The 18,041-nt window shown below is 45.4% G+C and overlaps 1 protein-coding gene across 1 annotated transcript; it reads left to right on the top strand.

Moving 5' to 3' along the window:
• Nucleotides 1-6,821: 6,821 nt before the first annotated feature.
• On the top strand, nucleotides 6,822-17,833 carry LOC119225175 (zinc metalloproteinase-disintegrin-like batroxstatin-3). The gene is made up of 22 exons (XM_037482875.2): nucleotides 6,822-7,124; nucleotides 8,571-8,659; nucleotides 8,755-8,831; nucleotides 9,168-9,246; nucleotides 9,409-9,485; nucleotides 9,936-10,119; nucleotides 10,246-10,308; nucleotides 10,557-10,628; nucleotides 10,848-11,017; nucleotides 11,693-11,774; nucleotides 12,548-12,681; nucleotides 13,214-13,391; nucleotides 13,891-13,980; nucleotides 14,831-15,026; nucleotides 15,118-15,223; nucleotides 15,323-15,479; nucleotides 15,579-15,659; nucleotides 16,104-16,197; nucleotides 16,292-16,397; nucleotides 16,484-16,547; nucleotides 16,621-16,722; nucleotides 17,309-17,833. Exons 1-22 carry the CDS (start codon nucleotides 7,067-7,069, stop codon nucleotides 17,339-17,341), a joined length of 2,292 nt encoding a protein of 763 aa, XP_037338772.2. The 5' UTR covers nucleotides 6,822-7,066; the 3' UTR covers nucleotides 17,342-17,833.
• The last annotated feature ends 208 nt before the right edge of the window (nucleotides 17,834-18,041 follow it).

Raw genomic sequence — 18,041 nt, 5'->3', positions numbered from 1 at the left:
TTTACCTGTTTCCATGTTGTAGCTCCATCCTTCGGGCCGTGCACGGCTTCCTTCCAGCTCTTCCGTCTCTCCGCTGCAACCCGCTCCGAGTCCTGCACGCCGCGCACAGCTCTGCACAGCAGAGCGTGTGGCTCAACCCACACGTTCACGCGACTCTTTCCGACATTTCTCCGCTGAAAAGCTTTCAAGCTGTAGCGCCGCGGGGGGCCAGGACGGCCGGTGGCGGCTGTTTGTGTTGGTTTGGTTGCCGTCTCCTCAGTACGCCGCACTAGGAGGAGCTAGCAGTGTTCGACCAGCTCGACTCCCGGCGGACCCCACCTATGTCAAGGTGTGTTGCACAGAATGCATGGCTTAAATGATCCCAGGCTATTATTGTCAGCTACTGTGACCGGAGTCAAGCATAGGGAAAAGGTAATAACCGATGTATCAGCATTAAATTCCCCAGTTGATTATTCACGTTAAGCAAAAGCGTTCAGAAATGTTGAGACATGTGATCGCTGCATGCCGGTTCATCCTCTGCATTTCTCTGTAGTAGCAGTTGGGGGCCGGGTCCGGCACGTCGTCCTTTCAATGTTCCAACAATGTTTTGCAAAACCTGGGTGTGTCTTTTGCCCCCTTAATTACAACGTATATGACCTGATGCAAACTTCTAACAAACACTATCAACAGAAGACGTCGCTAATTGAATCCGGTCTCTGCTTTCTAACTGAAGTGGTCAACAATCGCCTTTTAAGGCTTTTAAACACCTTTCTCAAAGTGTACATCATAGTGTACAACAACACAGGGGCCCTGTGGTCCAAACCAAGAGGGCACACACTATGACTCCTTTCTACCTTGATGAAACCAGCACACCCTAGATCCCCTCCTTTGAGTTCTTTCCTTTCACAATAAAAGCACTAGACACCCAATTCATAGAGTAGATAGAGTAGCCTCTAGTGGTTTAGGCCATTCAAGTGTACCTCATAATTCTCTCATTCACTTGCTTTAGGCGGGTGTCTTGATGCTGGTAGTCAGTCCTCTTCCTGCCCAAATCAAGCTTACGTGGACAAAAAGTCTTGCGACAGTCGCAAATTGTCATACCGGTATGTAAAGTTTTTGGTGTGAAATACTTGCAGGCGAGTCTTTTGCATTTAGGAGAAGTCCATTCATCATCCCCAGGACTCTCACCTCTTCCTGATCTATTCTAAACTATGAATTGTCAATAGTTAAACAATTAAACTCCACAGAGTGATAAATTAAGGCATTATCCGTCCATTATACCGGTAGTTACATAAAGAATGAAAGGTGAAGCTCTTAATGTGATTTTTATTTAAAAACATTTTTTTATTTGTCCAATTTTTATATTTTGAATGTTTTGGGGGAATGATATTTCTTATTGTGTATTCTTTCACAAAATCACATTGAATGTTGATTATAACAACTCTGCCTAACAATGACATCATGGCTGTCCTCATAAATGACTGTTTTGATGATACATCATTTAGCCCAATTAATACTTACTTTAATACCACAAACATTTTCAAGCTATTTTTTTTATATATTTACTTTTAATCAAATTCTTGATTAGCAACAAACTATAAAATCTGTTTCCTGATATAAAAAAGTCATCAAGAAATCACCAACCAAAACCTTCTTTCACTGTTTCAACAGATAAAAAAGATTAGGCGCGTGTTATTTTCTTCCGTTTGATGCCAGGAATGTAGATTATTCTGGCTTCAGCTCTTTTTTTTATCTAGAAATCCATTCTCATCACAAGTATTTTTTTTTTTCACTTATCTCTCAGGGCGTCCGTATTACACATTAACATGAAGTCACAATAAGTAACCAGGGCTCTGAGTGAATGTGAATTACTGTGAATGTTTTTGTTCATGTGCACTCAGACTCATCTGTGTTAAAACAGATGCCTCAACTATTACTGAAGGTGAATTTTAAACCCTAAAAAGATCCGAGTTGTCCCTACTGATACTAATAATAATATGTAATACTGTCTCTTGTGGCACAGGTTGATTGTCATTGGCTATTCGGTTCTGCATATTTATCCTAATCACAAACATTTAAGCTACCTGTAGGGATTAATTGATGTAGCTGAAGATGTGTACATTTATTTGTCAAATATAGAAATATGAAGAGATGGGGACTGCATGTCCTTCGTACAAACAACAACAACAATATGACCTTTGACTTCACATGACTGGTGCTCACTGGTTTCTTTCACAATACAAGACGACAAGTCAAAGTCTTCGAGACTAAACCTGACCTTCAATGGACTTCTTCTCCTTCTGATGGCCGTTCGAGTTGCTTCTGGAGCCTCTTTTTCCAATCGACTAAAGTCTTTGAACCCAACAGCCCCCCCCCCCCCCCCCGCCTCTCTGTGAATGTATCGGCTCACAACCACCCGACGTTCACGCCTTGACAAGCTGGGATCTGTTTGACCCGTGTTCTCGTCGTGAGGTCACGTCGAGCCCAGATTCCCATCCCCGCGGTCCCACCTCATCAGTGGAGCTCATCTTGGCCTTACTGCTATCACCGGTCTCCTCGCCATGTTTAGGCCGGATAGCGGAGGCAAACTGGGGCAGCAGCAGCCGCTTCATGCTCTACTCTTCTTACTGCTAGTGTGGTGTGTGCGTGGCGTGCGATTACAACCAATGTACTCCGTGTTCAAACAAAAACCAGCTGGATATATAAAAATAGATGAAATATATATATAGAAAACTACTGTAAAGGTACGTGTTTGTCATGGTTCGTGTGCGTCGGGGGCGGCCTAGAAGCCGTCGGTAGGAAGCGACGTGGAGGCTCTGTTTGATGTAGGACAGCTGGTTGTGTGGAATGACATTTGTGTGTACATATATACAGCTGGAGCACAAGGTCATTTAAAGTGTGTGCGTGTGATATTTTCCCTCCATAGTGCGTCAGGGACTGTAGGCTAGTGTGACGCGACCAAGGCGCCGGGGCCTCGACGCGGCCGCCGGGGTTGGCTAACAAGTATTTATAAGTGCACTCATTTTGAATGTAACTGAAACGTTAACTCTCAATGTGTCTAAAGATTAAAAGTAACAACAACAAAAAAAAACACCGTTTCTGTAATGCTGCAGCAATGTTTATTTATCTGCTAGCTTTCTTTCTTTTATTTTTGTGATGTTCTAGCTATTGGCGCTACATTCCTGTACCAGAGCCAGAATGTTTGTACCAGTATTTACAACAATAAACAAGTTGCAGAAGGACTGGACTGCTGATTCTCATTGAGAAACATCTCTTACGTTACACAGCTCAACAACAGGAGTGAACATTTTAAAGCTACAAAAATAGTTTTTGTAAATTTCCCATCACAATTTTGGGGATTAAATCCATCACTTTGATGCTGAAAATGACTTTTTATTACTATGGCATTTTGATGCGCCTTTTGGACACAAGATACTGACACTGTTTTGCGGCGGTTTGTGTAATGGGAACAAAATGTCAGGTTTTGTTTCTTTCAGGGAGCAATACTACTACTAGGAGAAGCAAGTTTACGCTTTTAGGAAAAACATAATTGCTATCTTAAAATAGCTATGTAGAGTTGGGTTCAACAGAAACGCATAATTAGATTCCTGAACTGATTAGTTAATGTAACACAAGCTTCCAACCAATAGTGTTCATTTAGGATATGATAAAGAACTCTGTAGTCAGCTGATGCTCCTAATTGACTTTCCGTTGGATCATTAGCAGTTTTTGTTGTTTTCATCTCTATCAACATTCTTTTTGGTTGGTATACTTTTTGGATTCTTTTGGAGATACTACACAACTGTATATACTTTTTATTATGAAACTTTGACTTTTTTATGAGCATTTTGCCATACTATGTTATACCTTTTTCATTATACTATTAAAATGTCAATAACAATACTCTTTGAGGTATTTTCCCTTTTTCATTTGACACAATACACTGAGGATTCTTAGAAATACTAAACTATGATACAATACACACAATGATATTTCGAACATACTATACTATGGCTTGATTATGAATGACATACTTTGACATACCATTACTTTTTAATTACCTTTTGAAGTCACAGGTAATTAAATAATTCTAGAACATGATTTAATATGAAATTAAGCATTGTTCAATGAAGAATCATTTTGAGCATTGGGCTGGGTTTCCCTGATCATATGTGTGGTGGTGAAACTGGTTCTAGGATTCAAGACTCATTTAGCTTCCTTTTTATAAATTCACAGCGCTTGAACTCAAAGTGTGACATGGAAAATAATAAATATCAAAGTTTAATGCAGCGTGAAAATAAAATAACTAGGGCCGGGACTTTAGCGCGTTAATTAAGATTAATTATTTACACAAAACACATTAAACATTTTTTACGCATTTTTACACTTATTTTTTGCACCGCGGAACGTTTCTCACTGGATGAGTTTCGGGGGGACCGATTATACTGGAGCACCAACTAGCGTTCATGACTTCAGACAACAACAAACCACAGTGAACATGAACGAAGAAGCTGACGAGGCCGTGTCGGGTGGCCCCGTGAATGGGACATTTTATTATAATAAACACACGGATGGAAGCGTCGATAAGAGCATGGTTGTGTGCAAGCTATGCAACAAGGAATTCACATCGAGCCTCAAGTATCACCTCAACGCAAAACAATTAGCAGCTAGCGTGGACGTACAAGGACCCACACCCAACCCACACTGCACCAGATGACTGGTTTAAGGACCAGGGTAACTAAGTCCACGTCTGAAAAAATAACCAATGTTCTGAATGTACTTGAAAGTATTGGTCTACTTAAAAAAACCTAGTTTACAGAAGGTCTACCTACCTATAGGCTACCTGAAAGTACTATATTTCTAAATATGCTATTTCTACACTTGTCTGCTGGAATTGGTTGAACAAAAATAAAAATCCAAAAAATTACTTCTCACTGTTCTCAGGTCAAATATTTATGCAATTAAAATGCAATTAATTTTGATTAATAAATTACAAAGCCTCTAATTAATTAGATTAATATTTTTATGCGAGTCCCGGCCCTAAAAATAACATAAACTAGTAATCAAAAAAAGTTTAGGTTAAACCTTGACAACCAACACCTGCTGAGCTCTAGCAGAAAGGTAACGGCTGGGCATCCCTCCTCAAACCCAACCGCGCTCCCGACATGTGCTGCAGACACAGCGTAATTGGTCATTTATTTCATAAATTGGGAAACAATGGCTTGTCATTTTAAAAAAATTGTTCCGAGGAAAACAAGATGTGGAAACACTAGTGTGTCATTCAATAACATAATAATAATAATAATTCAGTCAATATATCATGTAAAAGGGCCTAGTATGTCATGTAAATTAAAAGAACTTTCATAATACATGTTGGGTTAACAGTGTAGTTTATATTGTAAAAGCGTATAAGCAGTCTCAACACATGTATTAGTATACATATACTGTATATATATATATAGTATGAAAAGACACACACTGCCATTCACAGACGAGGATCTGCGTCCTGCATGTTTGTTTTTGTTCATCTGTCATCGGTCCAGTAGGGACACGTCTTATCCATACATGTCCCACATGACTGTGCTTAGCATCTCAAGTTGTGATGTGAACTGACCTTTAGGTTTGGACCTAAGTTCATCCATGAGTGTAAATAACAAATGACACCGGTGCTTGTCCCACCCCTACTTCTATGTGACGGGAGGTCAAAAAGGTTTTACACTTTCTCTGAGAAAACGAGGCAAATTTTGTAGTCCAGTAAGCTTTGCTTTTTTTCCCCATTATTAATGCCAGATAAAGAATTATGATGAATTCATCTTTAACGCCAACCTTATCTGTTATCAGTCCGCTAGAAAAAGTCAACTTCCACAAGGACAGCAAATTTTGTGGTCCATTGGTTGCACAGGAGTTGCAGCACATCGTCCTTCTTTGCAGCCGGTATGGACAGAAGCACCGGTCACAGCAACATCTCAGCAAAGAAGGATCCCTCAAGGGGGAGAAAGAGGTTAGAGACCTTTGGGAAGGAAGCAGAGGAGGAATCCCTCAGAATGCAACAGATTTCCTGTTTTACAATACCTCCAACGTATATATCACAGAAATGACTCGGAGTCGGAGGCAGAATAATAAGGAAATGACTCATGAGTAATAAGCAGTGTGACGTGTTCAGCCAGAGGGACACGCTGTAAATAACCCCACGATTCTGACTTCTGGTTGAATGCAGAGTCACAGTGAGACAATTGATCAGCTGTTTAGGTCCAGCTGGTTTCATGAAGCATTGCACCCATGTGTGAACCATGTGTGAACCATGCAGCTCCAGCTATGTACAGTGCACTAAACCCTCAGCAGGCAGTTGTTATCTGTCTGCTGATCCCGTCGACTTTCCTCAGAAGTCTGCTGCTGTCTTTTTAAATGATCCATGAGGATCCACATTGAACCTCCCTTCCTGCAGCGAGGCACTGACGCAACAACACTGTTACACCAAAGCTAACACAGAATGTTACTTTAACTCCACTGTGCTCCACCAACGCACATCTGGGTCCTCAAACGTCCAGTGTCTGCCGCTGCACGTTGGCTTTATTGTCCGCTGTGAACCCCCCCCCCCCCCCCCCCCCCCCCCCCGACCCTGCGTCCGGTGGGTGAGGCCCAGACAAGCAGAAGTGATGAGACGCATTTTTGGACCAACCGCTAAAAAGACATTTGGTGACGACAGCGTGACAATCGATGTGTGTGGAAATCCCCATGTGGCTTCAGCACTGTGTGTGAGTCAGCCCCCACAAAGGATGGAACCGGCCCCCTGGGGGGGGGGGGGGGGGGGAAGAAGAAGAAGCGGCAAAAGATTTTGAACCAGCCCAGAAAGGTAGGAGTGTCTGTGCGCGTGAGTCCGTGGGCAGTGTGTGTGAGGCTGCAAATGAAAGTGTGGCACAATGCTCTTCCTTCCTGCATTCTTTGAGAGAAGCGCGGGGGCGTGTTGGGGCCGGTCTTCGGTGAGGGGGAAGGTGTGGCCTCACACAGGCTGCAGGTAGGCGCAGCATAAAGTCCCGGTCACAGTGGCGATCTGCTCGGTTACCGTGACACCGCCTGCACTGGGACAATGAAGGGAGCGCTCCTACTGTGGGTCCTCGTCCTAAATGCCTCGATCGAGCCCTCAGGTGAGTCACCTGACACTGCTGCCTCCACTCGGGGGCTGTTTAATAACTTAAGCTGCCCTGTGTATTTCAAGCAGTTGTGGGTTTCTGCTCTTTTGGCATGAAGCGAAAGAAGTGCCATAAAAGAACATGTGATTAGATGAGATATGATGTGTGCTCTTATAAGGTAAGTTCCGACCGGTCTCAGGATAATGAAAGATCTCTCTCCATATCTCAGCTGTGACTGAGTTCCCCCCCTGCATCAGTGACAGGGGGGCTCTTTGGTCCGAAGGTGTGTCAACATTGTGTTATAAAGGCAACGTGACGAGTGTCAGTGAGCCTTAATCCTGCCTGCTGTCAAATCCTGCCAAACAAGGAGCGCTTTCCTGGTTGTTTGTAAACACACCCAGTACCAGAGAGAGAAACTGGGCGGGGTGGGGGTGGGACCACCTCTGGTCAGGTGCTACAGAGAAACTGGCCAGGAATACAGATGTTTGGTTAATCCGCAGAGAACGCACAAACACAGAGAAGGTTGTGTTTGGTTCCCTTATCTATTGTGTACCTTTCTGTTTTGTTGCCTTTTTTAAACCTTTTTGGTCAAAAGCCCGGTTGGGAACATCTGGAAGGATTCAGCCAAACAACTTCTCTCGTTCTGGTACATAGAAGGGGACGTAACTTCCCCTGTTGTCAGTGGACTATCTAATGTTTGTCTCATCATACCACCAAAATACAAATTACAGTCTGACTTTATTACTCTGATATTAATACAACAAAGCCTGTATTGTTCCTGCTGATAAGGATTATCACTAAGAACCATCTACAGGCAGTGTGTTGACACCGTATACATCTCATATCATGTGTCATGGCTTGGTAACAAGCTGCAACAGAAAACCACCCATAATTACTGTTCAGGCTTCAGGTTTGTATGTGTTTGAGCAAAAGGTTTAGCAACAGTTTGGCAATAATCTAATAATGAACTCATTTGAGTCTAAAAGGATTCAGTCTGTAAAGCTGCATCATAACTTCAGCTTCTGTTCGGTCCTTTGAGGGTCTTTTCTGCATAGGACGGGGGCCACATCACAGTTTCTCCTCCTAAGGGTCAGGGCCCTTATGGGGGTCATCCAGTATGCAGATGTGGTTCACAGGAGGTCCGTCAGACATATGCTGACCTCACTATTTTACTCTATTTGTAAAGAAAAATAGTTCCTTACACAACTATGTACATTCTTTCCAATTAGGAAATATGTGCCTGAACATGTGGCGTCTAAGCCCAGGCTGCACCGACAGCGTGTGACTTGTTATCAGCACAGGTGCACGTGGGCAGACGGGCCAGCTGACCCCCCCCCACCCCCCCCGTGCTGTCTCTAGCCGTCATGCTAAGCTAACTATCAGACATGGACGGGTTACTGCCGTGATGTTAGTCCACAGCGGGGACAGAAGACTGACACGATGTGTGTTGTCTCTCCACAGAGAGCCGCGGCCACGACTTTGAAGACGTGAAGGACTACGAGGTGGTCCGGCCAGTCCAACTCCACTCGGTCAGGAGGCGGGATGCAGAGGTGCTTTTCATCTTTTCAAATGACGGAGACACGCTTGAGCTGCTGTTGCCGCGGTTGGTCACAGGAAAATAAGAATGAACCTTTCCTTTGCCCAGCATCTTCGGCCAGATACCGTGAGGTATGCCATGACGCTGGGAGGCAGGGACATCGAAATGCGACTAAAGAGAAATCAGTAAGTTACCTAATGGATTAAATCTGTGTGTCACATCCACATGTGTCCAACTCGCGTTGAGTTAAAGTGGGAATTATCCGGCCCTGATCACATCAATGTCTGAAGCAATGCGTCGGATCTACTTCCCGGCTTTACTTCTCTATTTTCTTTTCTCACCAACCCTGTGGTTTCTATGTTGGCCATAGCAACGCTGACAGACATACTTTGACCACACAGATTCCTGCAGCCTCACAAGCCCATTTGATATGAAATGTTTCATTTGGTCATTCCTAACATTTGTTGTGTTTTAACCCAAATCAGAGGAGTTACATTTTTTCGGCCTCTTTTCATCATCAGCGAATTACTCACCAAAGATTACACAGAGACGTACTACCAAGAAGACGGGACTCGAGTCACCGCGCCTCCGGATGACGTGGTGAGTTTCAGTTCTCCATCCATCCGATGTGACTTACTTCACAATAGACACAACTGTCATTTCCCAAACCATGTTTCCACATTTCTGAAAGGACATTAAGCCTCACGCCAGTCTGGGTGTCTTCATTTGCTGACGCTGTTGTTGTCTGTGTGTCTGTGTCAGGACCACTGCTACTATCAGGGGAGCATTGTGAATGACAGCCAGTCCTCCGTTAGCATCAGCACCTGTGATGGACTCAGGTGAGGCCCTCGAAACCTGCTCCCTTTGACTTTAGCTGAAATTGTGAGAGTGGAGTTCAGTTGTCCTTCACGGCCTTGCCAGTCCTACATGTTATCTCAAGATAAGGACACAATCAGCGTCGTGCTCGTGGTTTTTGGTTAAACCTCACGGATGGAGTTTCCAGTTTGCATTGAAGTGGCGGAATAAATGGGCGTCGCCCAACCTTCTCGGCTTGTGACCACTTACAGATTAGATGAGCCTTGCTTTATTTCACGTTATATCACTGGAGAAAAGGGTCCAGGGTCCAAGTCCTAATTAAAAAATGATGGAGCCTTTAGAAAGATCTTCACTCTTTACAAGTTTGCAAACAGTTATTTAACTTGTTTGATTTAAAAAGAGCAGCTACAATCTGAAGTTAATACTCATGAGAAAGAAGGCCTGAGCGACTAACTGGCGCGCTCATGTTGAAGGGGTTACTTCAGAACGTCGGCCCAGCGGTACCTGATTGAGCCCCTGTCTGGCGGCGACGAGGGGGACCACGCGGTGATGACTTTTGAGGACAAGACCTCCCCCCCCGCCGTGTGCGGCGTCACCAACACCAGCTGGAGCGACGACTTCGAACCCCCCACGGGCCAGAGCCGCTCCAGGGCAGGGGTGAGCGCCGTCAAGCGCCGTCAAACGTCCTGGAAGGAACACCTGTCACTCATCACCAGATGAGACACATCTCAGCCATTTCAAACGGAACAAGACGTGACCTGCTTTGTCCTCGTTTCCCTGCAGGGGCTATCTATCGTCCAGAAGCAGAAATACATCGAGCTCTTCATCGTTGCTGATAATCGAGCGGTAAGCCACACGTATGGAAGACATTCTGTTGAGGAGGAAAACAGGAAGTCATTATGTTTTGAATGATGTTTCTGTGAGTGATGTGGCTCAACTTATCTTTCTAATGTTGGCAAACGTCAGCTGACACCAACACCTCGTTTGGATCTTGAGCAAGTCACACGTTGGTATTTTTTTCGTTGGGTGATTTATCATCGACTGGTGAGAAACAGGACGTGGGTGTGCTCTAACATGACGGCGTGTGGTTTCAGTACTTGAAGATGGACCGAGATCAGACCCGGCTGAGAAAGAAGATATTTGAAATTGTCAACTTCGTCAACATGGTGAGTCAGTGATTCTTCTATTTCTGGGAATATTCTTAACTGCAAATGACACACAGAAATCTAAGGGTATTCATTATGACGACATTCAGTCTGTAATTAAAAAGGAAATATCCATTGTTGTTCCTTTTTTTATTTCTGCATTTGGAACAATAGCTCAAACATGATGACAATGTCTCCTCATTGGAACAAAGTTAACTGCGTCCACCTGCTTGCTTGCAGGTGTACAAGCCAATGAGGACCTTCATTGCTCTGGTGGGGCTGGAAATCTGGTCCAATCGGGATTTGTTCACCGTGACCCCCCCGGCCGGGGCCAACCTGAACGCTTTCATGATGTGGAGGAACACTGAGCTTCTGAATAGGAAACAGCACGACAACGCACAATTCCTCAGGTCGGGATTGTTAATCAGTGGAAACAAAGAGTTTAAAATGCTGTCGTTGATAACCTCGGGATTAATAGTTAGCGGGGAGGGGGGGACAGGGGGGGGCTTAGGCCTGAGAATGAACATGTCATTCTGTATCTCTGGCTACATCTCATGATGAAATAGAAGGAAGCTGCAATTTCTGGCTCTTATCTAAAAGTGCCCAACGGTTGATTGATGCACAATGAGCTACGTGTACTAGAAGTTTCCACATCAGACTTGTGCAACTTGCCCGTCTCTGCACTTTGGACAACGGACGGCTTTTAACATTTGGGGTCACAGATAGTGTTTGCATTCGTAAAATGCATAGAAAGGCATTATTTAGGCCGTTGCTCACAGTTTCCTCCACGTAGCATTGAGGACCCCTTAATAGGGGTAATAGCCTGCCTAACTGCTATCAGGAGGAAGTGTAGCCTCAATAAGCTGAACAAACACGTACCGTAAAGGAACGTTATCGCCGGCTTCCAGGAAGTGCCAACCTATCCGGTAAATGTTACATTAACTCGCCTCCCTTTACACAAACTAACATTTTGGAACAATCGTTACAACATATACCACCTATTTGCTTACTTTATCAGCACCAAAGGAACCACACGGTACCAGGTAATGTCGACGTGGGGACTCATTTCATTGCTTGTCTTTCAGCGGTATTGACTTTGAAGGAGCCACCGTGGGACTGGCTTACGTCGGGACTCTCTGCTCGGGTCACTCTGTTGGAGTGATACAGGTGAGGTGCTGGGAAACTGCTGGTGTGATGTACTCTGCGCTCTAGGCTGGGTGCAACCATAGCAACCAAGTGACGTATTCAGTAGCAGTAGAGTGCAATGTTTCAACAACTACTGGATGGTTTTACATCCATGTTCCCCTCAAGATTAAATAATAATAACTTCTTCTAATTTTGATCAAAACTTTATTTCCAACTACCTAAAAAAAGCACCCCAACCTGAACTGCAACATTAAGTAGTAAATAGAGAATGATACTAAAACTGAAGTAAATAACCCACAAGCTAAACATTAGAATATCTGAATTGATATTGCTAGTATTCAGCAGTATTGTGAAAAAACCACAGAAGAATCCATAAAGGCTTGTAATGGGATCAAAACGTGGCTAAAAGTGCCATTTTTCCACCATCACATTTGGGTGGTTTTCAAAACATTCCCTTTAACAATTCTCATGGCCTTCTTGTTCATGACATATAGATTTGTGGTTTATGTGAGATCAACCTACTCATTGTAGGTGAAATCCTTGGACTGAAGTACAGCCTCGTTGAACCACTTTGAATTATTTCACCAGCACGTCCATTCTCATCAATAAGTCACCAAAAATCTGAACGTGAGTTAAACTTGATGTGTAACTTTTCTTATAAAATGGCCCCTGTAGTGCAGCACATGTCCACACAGGAATACAGCTGTGGTCACAAAAAGCAAACACAGCACAATGAGGAAAAGTGAACGAAATGCCGATAAAAGGGACTCAATTGAGAGAGTTCCATCCCATAGGACCACAATGACCGGGCCATGGCAGTGGGGGCCACCATGGCTCACGAGATGGGCCATAACCTGGGCATGAACCACGACGACTCCAGCGGCTGTTCTTGTTCTGCGGACAGCTGCATCATGGCTGCAGCTCTCAGGTAGGAACGGTTGTTGGAAAAAAAAAAACGACATCAAAATACTACGTGCGATCTTAAGCTGATGAAGATGAAGTGTCATCGCAAGTCAGGACGAGGAAAAAGAAATGAGTTCAAAAGAAGCGTGCCTCGCAGACCTCTGTAGCTCGGTTCTCCTCTTTAAGGGAGGCTCACTGGCTGAACGCTACCAAACAAGTTGCATTGTGGGTATGGCCAAGTTTGACAAGGAGGAAAAATGGAATGGAACAAAAATGATGAGATTTTAACAGATGCTTCGTTATAAAGTAGAGGGACCTATTCTCTGTTTTCAATCAATTGCTATACATACAATATACTGTACGTACAATACAACGGAACCAAACCACATTTTAATGAACAGAGCTTAACAGAACGGGGTTTTGTAACCAAGAACCGTCATAGCTGGTGGCTAGGATCAAGTTCTAAAAAAAATAAATGAAAAAATAAACATTTGTCTTGTAGTGGTTCAAAGTATGTGACTTTGGACTGAAGTCAAAGGTCTTTCCGTTCTCCTCAGCTGGGACATCCCTCGGACTTTCAGCAGCTGCAGCGGGAACGACTACGAGAAATACCTGCTGGGCCGCAACCCCGACTGCATGCTGAACAAACCCGACTACCGCGACCTGCAGGCTCCCTTCTTCTGCGGGAACGGCTTCCTGGAGAAAGGAGAAGAGTGCGACTGTGGCAGCGAGGAGGTGAAACGACCAGTTCAACCCCCCCCCCCCAAAGCGTCTGGGTCATTAACAAGAATGAGGGCAGACGCAGCTTCCTTTGTTTTAGGAGAGTGAGCCTCAACACCTTCTTCCCTCATTAGTTGGTCCACAGGCATCAGAAGACGGAGGCAGTTCTACATTTACTTAAGGGAATCATAACCTTTGATCAATAGAAGGTTTGTCAGATGGAGACTTCATTTTGTTTCCTGTAGGACAAAATCCCACGACAACAGAATTGATAGAGGTGCATTATGCATCATGCATTATGGTGCATCATCGCATCCATTCTCTTTGGATCAAGTAACAGCTTTATGCAAAGTCTCCACAGGGTTCATTAAGCCGCATAATCACAGTTTAAAAAAGGAATCGTACACACGTCCAAAAGTAGGGGACCGTTCCTGAGGTGGACGTGACCGGAGGAGGGTGACCACAACACTGATGAACTACGGCCCTAATGAGTCCTCTGCCCCCTCCCCTACAGGAGTGCACTAACCCCTGCTGCAACGCCACAAACTGCACCCTGAAGGCGGGGGCCCAGTGTGCCGAGGGCGAGTGCTGCGAGGACTGTAAGGTGAGCACATGTGAGCCTGCAGATGTTCTGCTGCCGCCCTCTAGTGAGTCACAGGCTTCTCACATCCAGCTCCTCGGGCAACAAAAACCACATGACCTTCTAAAAAAATCACACAGATTGTTTTCATTTAATAAGTGAGCGTTAAGTGAACATCGTGGGCTTGTGATGTGGAACCATGAAACTCGCCCTGCACCTACAATCCCGACGTGTTTATACACACACACACACACACGCTGTAATAAAAGGCCAACCTCCACACCGCTCCATCCAATAGATGCTCTCTGTGCACACGCACAAACGGAAGCTGAGAAAGTTGTGTCACTTTGCGAATGAAACTTCCCCTTTAACCATAAATGTTGTCTTACCGTTGCCATTCTCCCACCAAAAGTCGTGTCCGAGGGCGTGTGAACGCCGCTGAGGCCTCGTCCCGTGTCTGTGGATCGTTTCTGGGTGGATTCCAGGCGTCTGTAATCACTCACAGGCCTTCTTCTGGCATCGTGCAGCCCAGCCTCAGCCTTCCCAACCGAGCCCTGTCTTTATCCACTGGCCACACTGGGCTACGTTTCGCTTTAAATGGGAATATGAATGGAGGAGTGTGAAATTGACAACAACGGTTCTAATGGCACAGATGCTACCCGAATGGCTAATTCGTCCAAGTCTTTCCTTCTTAAAACGCCTCGCCCGAAATTTTGCTCAATTCACATGTTTCTGCACAGGTAAAGTCCAGATGTGGTTGTCCAGAAATGTATTGGCTCCGACTGCATCTTTCCAAAGGAAAACTGTACACTCCTTTTAGGCCAAAATGACTGTCTTTCGTTTACTTTCTCCCCCACCCCCCCCCCCCTCCCAGGTGTCGCCTCGGACCACGGAGTGCCGACAGAGGCGGGACGAGTGCGACCTGGCCGAGTTCTGTGACGGGCAGAGCGCCAGCTGCCCCGAGGACACCTTCGCCGTGAACGGCCTGCCCTGCGACGCGGCCCTGGGGTACTGCTACAACGGCTCGTGTCCTCAGAGGGGAGGCCAGTGTGTCAAAATGTTCGGAGCAGGTGAGAGTCGGGTTCGTTGTGTACGTTCACGTAACCTTTTCAAAAGGAAAATGACCCCAAAGACACCCCTTGTATGGTCTCCTGTCCTCAGGGGCCACAGAGAGCAGTTCATACTGCTACGACCAGAACACCAGAGGAACGTACTTCGCCTTCTGCAAGCGTCCCGGAAACGATAATTACATCCCCTGCCAGCGAGAGTGAGTCTTTAGCAAAGAGTTGGGTGCGACGGGCCAGATGTTGACCGTGACTGATTCATTCGTCAGGAAGCGCTTTGTTGACCCTCTCCTCCGTGGCAGGGACGTGTTTTGCGGCAAGCTCTTCTGCCACGGCGGGAATGACATCCCCAACTACGGCCGCAGGGTGACCGTCCGAGACTGCAAGGCCACTTTCTACGAGGACTACACCAAAGACTACGGCCAGGTGGACACGGGGACTAAATGTGGGGATGGAAAGGTGACAGGCTGTTAATATTTGATTCTTTATTATTAAAAGGGTTGAATGTTGCGCAGGAGCACGGCGACACACTGTGTGACCGGCTCTTTTTTCACCCAGGTGTGCAGCCAGAACCAGTGTGTGCAGCTCGAGACAGCGTTCAGGAACGTCAACTGTTCGGCCAAGTGCCCCGGCCACGCTGTGAGTACATGCCACCGCTGGGGGTTATCAGAGATATTACTTCAAATTCAAAGGTCTTAGACAAAGAAAAGATGGAAGCCAAAATTCTAAAAATAAATGATAAAAACTACATGTGCGAAAATCTAAATCGAAAATAATAAAAATATTTTTTCTACGTGCTGAAGAAATAGAAATGAGGTAAAAGGTGTTTGTCTTTCCCAGTGAGCTTCCATCCCTGATTTAAATGTAAATCACATTCTGGTGGATTAATGAATTTCACTGACAATTTCACTGTGTACGTTACTGATGAATTGTGTCTGAACCAATTATACATACATTTAAAAAGTTAAAATGAGAAATAAGCGCAAACAAACATTTGAGATGAGCTGCACCACTGGTCAGTGTGGCTGTAGTGTGTGTAAACGGTGCCGTGCGATGACATCACAACGCAACTTGTTCATTCAGGTGTGCAATCACAGAAGTGAGTGTCAGTGTGAGCCCGGCTGGCTTCCTCCTCGATGCGACTCCCAGGACGCGGCGTTCACATCTCTTTCACCTGGTAAGATCCACCGCGGTGGTTCAAAAACGTACGGACTGTTACAGATATTTTAAAAAAAAGGGAAAAAAACAACAGAGACTGACCTTTATTCCAGGAGCGATCTCCGCCATCGTGGTGGCGATCCTCCTGGTGGCTTTAGGTGCCATTGCCGGCGTGGCAGCAGTCATCTGGAAAAGGCGGCAAACCCCTGCGCTGCCAACGTGAGTGACCCTCACAATGTCGCTAGGTTACATGTCACCGTGGTCTCGAGTCTGCGAAGCTCATCGAGTCTGTCGTCCGAAAACAGAGTGCACCCCCAGAGGAGGCCGCCGCCGGTGGACCAGCGCCCCAGCCTCGCCGCGCCACTGCAGGTAACGGCCGCGTTGAGCTCCGACGCGGCGCTTCACCGCCAAACGCTTCCACTAATACTGCTTGAATTTTCAGGCCGGGATGCGCAAACCCAAAGGAGCTCCTCCGCCGCCGCCGCCGCCTGCAGCAGGGAACAGGCCGAAGCCCCCGGGCCAGAACTACACGACTGCTCGTCAGGTACCAACATCAAGGCCTTTTTCAAATGGCGCCCCACGTGCTTCTCCGTATGTTTGCGGCTTCTATTAGAGTCACAAAAGAAAAGCCCTGTCGAGATCCTACGTTTTGGGTTGCGCCTGTCGCCAAAATCACATTGAAGTGGTCCCCACCGATCCAGCTTTTTCAATTTCGAAACCAAAACCTGGGCTTTGAGTCTCGGTCGACATCGAGCACCGATCCGACACAAGTGTGTGATTTAAGTGCATGTGGTGGGGACTGGGATCCATATCTGCCATCTCCAGTTTTTCAGGAGGGACATCCTCCATCTTCCCATCACAAACTGCTGGTTAGCAGGCTAACTGACTTATAATTTAGCTTATTGACAACGATAAAATCTCCCCACTAGCACTAGGGTTTTCGTGTTTTTAATCTGCAGTTGAATCTGCAAAGAAATGGCCAGCACGTAACCCCGCCCCCTTCAGCTTCATATTCAGGGTATGAACGTGTCGCTCCTCTCATCCGAGGAAAGCAAACAATGGTGTTTAAAGAGTAAATGTCAAACCGTTGAGGTCAACTGATGCATTTCTTTTTGGTTTGTCTTCCTCAGGCTCTGAGGCCAGTGCCTCCACCGAAGGTCTGATGTCGGAACCAGCGCCACCTTCTGGTGAACCGCACCTTTGAGCTTGTTGTTGCTGCTGGTAACAGGCAGGTTCAACAGCGTCCTGTCCCGCCCGCTCTCTCTGCAGGAGGCACAAACTGGGCTTTTGAACTGTTTCTTGCATGCAATGCACTGAGGACAGGGATGTTTCTTTAGGAATTCTTAAGGGACTTTTTTATACCATTGAGTTTGGGTTAGTGCTAAAAGAAACGGCCCTGAATGTGAGCCGTGTGGGTTTTATACATTGTGGGTGTACATTTCGTAAGAATACTGACTGGATTGAATTGTTGAAACCGTATACCTTCATGAACTGCTTTGATTAACTTGGGTCTAACATTTCAGTCACTCGGGTGCAGGAAGGTGCAATCAAATCCCAATGAACACACGCAGTGTGTGTGAGCTCTGCACTTATCCTGCTCATAGCTTTCGTAATCCGCTTTTTTAAAATGAGAATAAAAGATTTTTTGTAATATACGAAGATAGTTTCCAATTAATTAAAATATTTTGACTACTTTTATGATCGAATTGTAGGGCTTTAGAAGTGAGCAGGTTGCTTTTCATCATTCTAGATAATCTGGATTAGACCTTTGCTATGCACACTTGACATATTCCTGCCGCTGGTCTCATGTGAGTTCACTGTGTGAACAGGTATGGAAAAGTTCTAACATCTTGTGATCTCAAC

The sequence above is a fragment of the Pungitius pungitius genome, chromosome 5 (assembly GCF_949316345.1).
Source record: "Pungitius pungitius chromosome 5, fPunPun2.1, whole genome shotgun sequence".
NCBI lineage: Eukaryota > Metazoa > Chordata > Actinopteri > Perciformes > Gasterosteidae > Pungitius > Pungitius pungitius.
This window is presented reverse-complemented; position numbering and strand designations above follow the sequence as displayed.

Excerpts from the sequence above, each read along its gene's own strand:
- LOC119225175 (XM_037482875.2), top strand. The coding sequence starts at position 7,067 with ATGAAGGGAGCGCTCCTACTGTGGGTCCTCGTCCTAAATGCCTCGATC. Across the intron at positions 15,027-15,117 it reads TGTCAAAATGTTCGGAGCAG|GGGCCACAGAGAGCAGTTCA; the intron begins GTGAGAGTCGGG and ends TCCTGTCCTCAG. Across the intron at positions 16,198-16,291 it reads GTTCACATCTCTTTCACCTG|GAGCGATCTCCGCCATCGTG; the intron begins GTAAGATCCACC and ends CCTTTATTCCAG.